Source organism: Sphaeroforma arctica (genome assembly GCF_001186125.1).
Source record: "Sphaeroforma arctica JP610 unplaced genomic scaffold supercont1.1834, whole genome shotgun sequence".
Lineage (NCBI taxonomy): Eukaryota > Ichthyosporea > Ichthyophonida > Sphaeroforma > Sphaeroforma arctica.
In genome coordinates, this window is record NW_014038724.1 from 1 (window position 1) to 6581 (window position 6581).

Here is a 6581-nt window from a genome sequence, read left to right on the forward strand (position 1 = left end):
ATGTATATATATAAATATATGTATATATATCCCGATATATATATATATTCTTTCCTATATATATATATATATTTATATATATGTATATATATATATATATATATTCTTTCGTTTTGATTCAGATTCAGATTCAGATTTATATATTCAAAGCGTGATATCAAGAGGTTGAGTTATACTGTCTCGGAGTTGTTTCTGAAGCTGTCCACGTGTATGACGCCTTTTTTTTGAATTGAACATGATGCTTTTCAATCACATATATGGTCAGTTTAACGAAATCAGTTGAGCAACGGTGTGGCATACCTACTAGTGTGACGAAATTGCACAATATAGCTGATACAACTCTGCGATGACAGCATAGCGTATGATTTCATTTGCGATTAGGATTAGAATATATGGTGCACGTGAACTGCCCTGAGACACTAAAGTTCTATTTTGGAAGAGTAGCCACATATACTACTTCTTATAGCTATTCAGAATAGTACTACACACACTTTTATACCTTCGTCCGCTTTTCTTGTTTCAAAATCTCCTCAATCTACACTCATGCACCGACGCTGACACATACAAATACATGCACTTACTTTGCATTTAGGCTGAGGATGACATCCAGACCGAGTTTAAAGCCATCAATGCGCTGGCTGGTATTAAAGACAGTGATACTGGCTTGGCTCATCGTGCCTTCTGGGACCTGAACGCCGACGCACAGGTACAATTGAACACATTAGACTACACAAGTTAATTTGATGTTCTTTCTAATCCGATGTTGTGTATGTAACTATCCTCTATTACCCTATTATACTGGAGTTGGGCCTGTCGTAGTCAGTTGTATATTATTTATGGCTTGAGTGCCGTCTGCATTTCTTCACCGAAGTACATACACACTATACATTGCATGGAATATAATTAGTCCTGTTCTCGGCATTGAATGTTCCATTTTGTGTGTGCACCTTTTTTTCGCTCGTCCCTATTCCGCGTTCCAGCGTCTCAGCACTCAATCCATGGGATAAACTTGTCTGGATTGTGCTCAGTTGTATTAAATGTCTATCAACAGTGCCGTCGAATTGTTTTGATGCGCAATGAAGTTTTGGTTTAAGACTAAAGATATGGCAGGCACATCGAAAGTGAGGATGATTAGTTTCCGGTTACTAGTTTATTCCAAGCTTATATATTGTGTCAGAGACATAATACAACGGCCAGCGGAGACGCAGGCCCGGTTCTGCAATCGATTGGATTTGGTTGGAAAGTGTGTCTGGATTCGCTTACTTATAGTGCGTGTAGCAGGTTAGTGTGAACCCGCATTTCTGGTATATTAATGAACTCTGTTCATCATTATAGGCTATGAAGGAGGAGCAACCGCTGCAAGTCGCCCGGTGTACCAAAATCATCAGCGCCGCACAGGGTCAGGAGGAGGACGAGGCACAATACGTCATCAATGTCAAGCAAATCGCAAAGGTGGGTTGGCATGTGAATGATTCCTGTGCGTATGTACATCTGAGTCGAGGAAGGTTCAGAATGAGTATCACACTCCTGGTTGTGAACATGTAGGTATATAGGTTCCTGAGGCGGTTTGGAGTATAGCGGCTTGTCTTGTGCCCGCAGATCTTTCGAGGGCCGCGGGGATGTTTGGTAATTTCTAGCGCTTGTGGATGGCAAGAGGTGATCGGGATCATTTTTTGAGTGGTTTTCTTCGAATGCGAAATAGGTTTTTCTGCATCCATTCGATGATGGCTGCGTTTTAGTCCGGCTCGTCCATCCTGTATTTGTAGTCAAATCTACAGCTATATGACAAGGATGTCGTTGGACTTGTTGACCAGTTTACGCCGACTATTCTAGATCTTTTAATGTATATCCTCAGTGGACGTTGCTGTAGCAATTCTTATGAGCCCCGTGAATGATAGCTGTCTATGCCTTTGGTGACCGATCCGCACTGAAAGTCGTAAATGTATAGTTGTTATGAAAAGTATACCATGTTGTAGTGTTGTTTTTTTACCTAAACATTTATCATTACACACACCAACAAATACAGTTTGTAGTTGGCCTTGGAGACCGAGTTGCGCCGACTGACATTGAAGAGGGTATGCGAGTGGGTGTGGATCGCAACAAGTACAAAATCCAGATCCCCTTGCCACCCAAGATTGACCCGACTGTGACTATGATGCAAGTCGAGGAGAAGCCCGACGTCACTTATGCTGACGTCGGTGGGTGTAAGGAACAGATTGAGAAGCTCAGGGAAGTTGTCGAACTGCCTCTGCTTCATCCCGAGCGGTTTGTACAGGTGTGTGATATATGTCACTGCCCCGTTTTATGTTTGCAAGCATATTTATACCATGTTAGTGTGAGCTTCTTGCTTGCTGGCTGCGTTTTCTTGGGAGTTGGGGTGATGTGTCAGTTCACACCTGACTCTCACATAGCCGTAGACTTTATCCACGTGGTCACAGCGTGGTATCGAGTTCCCTAAGCGTGAGCTGCTTCTGCGTCGGCGTGTTGCCACCGATACTTTGCTTTCATCGCCCCCACCTTTTTCACCTTGCTTGTATTTTCCCTGTGCTGTGCTATCAAGGATCCTCTAGTATCGCTATTTATATCTACATATATAAATCGCTTCACTCACTCATAGCGCTCCTTTATCCCTGAAGCTTGGCATTGAGCCTCCCAAGGGTGTACTGTTATATGGCCCTCCCGGTACCGGCAAGACGCTGAGTGCGCGAGCAGTGGCCAATCGCACAGACGCGTGCTTCATCCGTGTCATTGGGTCAGAATTGGTTCAAAAATATGTAGGAGAGGGTGCACGCATGATCCGTGAGCTGTTCGAAATGGCCCGTTCTAAGAAAGTGAGTGGCAGACTCGGGGTTGGGTTTGTTATCTTGTGGTCCAATATATATATATATACGTGGGAATGGGTGCACGCATGATCAGTGAGCTGTTTGAGGTCTGTCTCGTATTGTTAATCATCTCATTGACTACTTCGCATCTCTATTTGTGGATCACCGTCGCTGTTTATTGATAGTCATGCTTTGCATACCTTGCTCGAAACCACACAATTGTCCATACAATATACTCTTCTGTTGCTTCTTTTATATAATCTCCACATATTTTACAACAGTCTGTCTATAGGCAATTCATAGACGAGTGCATAGTGATGATTTTGACGAATGTACTTTTATAAATATATCCATCAACTCGGCCCCAGAGAAGACTTCGAGTTTCATGGATATCGTTTCAGCGTGGTGTATGGCATCTGTTAATACGACATGCGCGCTTGAGATAGACCTTTTTTTTTGTCTCATTGCTGATTCCAACATTTAACATTGGCATCACATCACTTGGATACTTCATCCTATCTTCGGCGAGAGTTAGCCTTCTTGATTGCTTTAATTGTAGCATGTGTGTATCTTGGCTTGCCTCGTATCAAGATACTAATTGCTACTTAATTTATCTCATCACGTGCGTTCTTAGGCATGTCTTATCTTTTTCGATGAGATTGATGCTGTTGGTGGCGCACGTCACGACGACGGTAGCGGAGGAGACAATGAGGTGCAGCGAACCATGCTGGAACTTATCAACCAACTGGATGGTTTTGATGCGAGGGGCAATATCAAAGTGCTTATGGCTACAAATAGGTATTTATATATTGCTGTATGTACTTTATATAGGTACGTATCCGCATGTTCTATATATATATATATATTCTGTTGTTATTTTTTTTGTACGAGTCGAGGGTGAGTTTTTGTGTGAGCTTCGTCTGCGCCATTTTTTGCATGAAGATATATACAGTGAATATTTCTATTTTCGGTCAGGGTTGTGTAAACTTTTGTGATATGAATTAGTCTATCACCATCTCGAATTTCTTGTGTATGTGCACTATTGCTTTCTCATATTTGTATGCATAGCGCTATTATACCCGTATGTTTTAACTACAATGAAAGTGTACCTTGTGGTTGTGCGTCGGGAATATTAGGAACGTCAGTCTCTATACATGCTGTACTGAAGCACATTTTTCGGAGAAGAAGTGGCTGTAGTGTCTGAAGCCTCTGGTAGCATGAGGGTGGGGTGGTTGTAGGAAAGTCTGTTGAATTTCCTATTCATGCGAGTATATCAAGTTGCTTGGTGTCTGTATATCTGATCTTAGCAATTCTTGTAAACCAACCTCAGGCCGGATACGTTAGATCCCGCTCTATTGCGTCCGGGTCGATTGGACAGAAAGATCGAGTTCGGACTGCCAGATCTAGAGGTATGCGATTTCTCGATGGTATAAATATTCAGGAGAAAGCTGTTTGTGCGTTATGTGCAAATGCAAGAGAGAGACATCTCACCAACGGCAAGGGTTTATAGGAGATTTTGAAAACCAGCTTTGTTTCTGTTCTTCTAGTATGTCACAAATTATTCTGTACAACTACCATATCATATCGCTTTTGGTCTTAACAAATGGATAGTCCTGTAGTGTCTCCCCGCACAAAGTATTGGTTGATCCTGACACGCCCCAGCACTACTTCAGGCTTGATGTATCATTTCAACTGATTTCACATGGAAATCTCCGGGCCGCAAACCCGGTACCGAGGGAACGTTGTACACTTCGGAGCATGCATGGACTAAAATACACCGCATAGTTTTACACTAATGCACGTTACGCCACCCCATGTTACACCACAACCCATTGCAACGTAGCATTCAAAGCAGTGCAGCAGCAGCACATTTTTTAGGGTTTTACTAAAACCCTAAAAACCCTAAATACAACACCTTCATCCACGAACACATGTATGATTGCACTCTACCCGCCTGACACAAATCCTATCTCATTGCTTTCCTCAGGGCCGTGCACACATCATCAAAATCCATTCGCGCGCGATGAGTTGTGAGCGAAGTATCAGATACGAGCTACTTGCGCGTCTCTGTCCCAATGCCACCGGTGCTGAGTGCCGTTCCGTCTGTACAGAAGCGGGAATGTACGCTATTCGAGCCAGAAGAAAGGTAACGTCGGCCCTGCACATTCGTGCTTTGTAGAACAACTGGCTGATAAGTGATTACACTTGGTCAGATTGAACAACCCGATATGTATAAGCGACGTGGTCGCGTTCGATAGGTAGCATATCAACGTTGATTTTTGGTGCTTGCAGACAGTGTGATATCTTAGCCATGTCGTACTGGTGTTCCAGCTATTTTCGTGACGCTTGTTGGTGCCGATTCAATGGCATACATAGCTCTGAGCGGATGCTAGGTCCGCTATTGTACAGCGCTGAGGGCTTATTTGCACGCTTTTGAATTGATGCGTGGGGTCTTGGCTTCAACAATAATACACGACACGCACGACCTGTATCTATTTTGTTGCGCTATATATCCGCCTGGTTCAATTTTGTCCGAGAGACAACCAATTATACAAATATTTATGTACACATGCATATCGTTGTATCTATACATGTGGGTACGTATTCTATTGTCTCATACGCTACCGCTACGCATTTACAGGACCGCTTTCATATTCGGCAGTTCGCAGTCGTCAGGGGTGGTGTTAATATTTAATAACATTGTTTTTTCACTCGGATATTTTATTTATTTATACTTGTTCGTTCACCTGAATACTTACAGGTCGCTACGGAGAAGGATTTCTTAGACGCTGTCAATAAGGTCATCAAAGGTTACCAGAAGTTCAGCGCAACTCCTCGCTATATGTCATACAACTAGATCGTTTTCTCACACAACAATGGATAACGGATCTATACGCTCAGGCCTATACCGCAGCCCAGGGGGCGATGGCATCTAGCTGAATATTTACGACATATCGTGAAATTAAAGTTAATTTCAACCTTCTCGCCGATTGTGCCTACATCATTAGCGGTATAGTTTCTCCCTATATATACAGGCCATAGTAAATGTGAAAGGCTGCTCTTCGCTTTGCAAGGCGTATGAGAGCTATCCTCGGAAGTTCGGGCCGAAGTAAAGTATGACCTGACCACTGATACGGCAGAATATTTTATATCGTTGATAATCGACATGTACTTAATTTTGTATGCAGAATATATACCCACACAGAAACTCATACCTATGCTGTGATTTGTCAAGCCAACACTTACTGCAGGCTAATTGTATGGTAGATTTGATAGTACTCTTCAAGAAGGATAGATGCGAAATAGAATTTGGTAGTCAATCAAAAGGAAAGCCTTATATAACTTGAAGCTGCAATCTGTTCTGTCCGTACTCGTGCTCATGGCATAGACCTTGGCTTGATGTAAATAGTAAATACTCAAGTGCGTCTTGTTGTTTTTTATAACATTTCACAGAGATTCTAAGAGCTTTCGAATGATAGGCTATGAATAAAATAAATAAATAAAAAGTATACTTTTATATGGCCCTCTAGAAATTGTCGCTGGATGAAAAATGGATTCTCCCCGAGACGAAAATCATTTCTGAGAGACAATTCCAGAATCCAGAGGATCATGAATTATAAGTTTTTTTTAATCTGCCCAGCGGCACTGTTTTATAGAGAAAAAAAAGTATTTAAAAAAGTAATATTCTGCCTTTCGGGCAGTTTGGACCGAGACGAATGTCTAGATATGTAAATATCGGCCTCGAAAAAGTATTTAGAC

General features: G+C 42.2%; 1 protein-coding gene across 1 annotated transcript; it reads left to right on the forward strand.

The window, feature by feature from the left end:
* Positions 1–590: 590 nt before the first annotated feature.
* On the forward strand, positions 591–5949 carry SARC_11708 (26S protease regulatory subunit 7; the record flags this gene model as incomplete). Its single annotated transcript, XM_014294199.1, has 8 exons — positions 591–706; positions 1336–1452; positions 2027–2275; positions 2637–2831; positions 3457–3620; positions 4153–4231; positions 4810–4968; positions 5584–5949. Coding segments are annotated over 8 exons (1175 nt in total), but the record flags the coding sequence as incomplete, so codon positions are not given.
* Between the last annotated feature and the right edge of the window lie 632 nt (positions 5950–6581).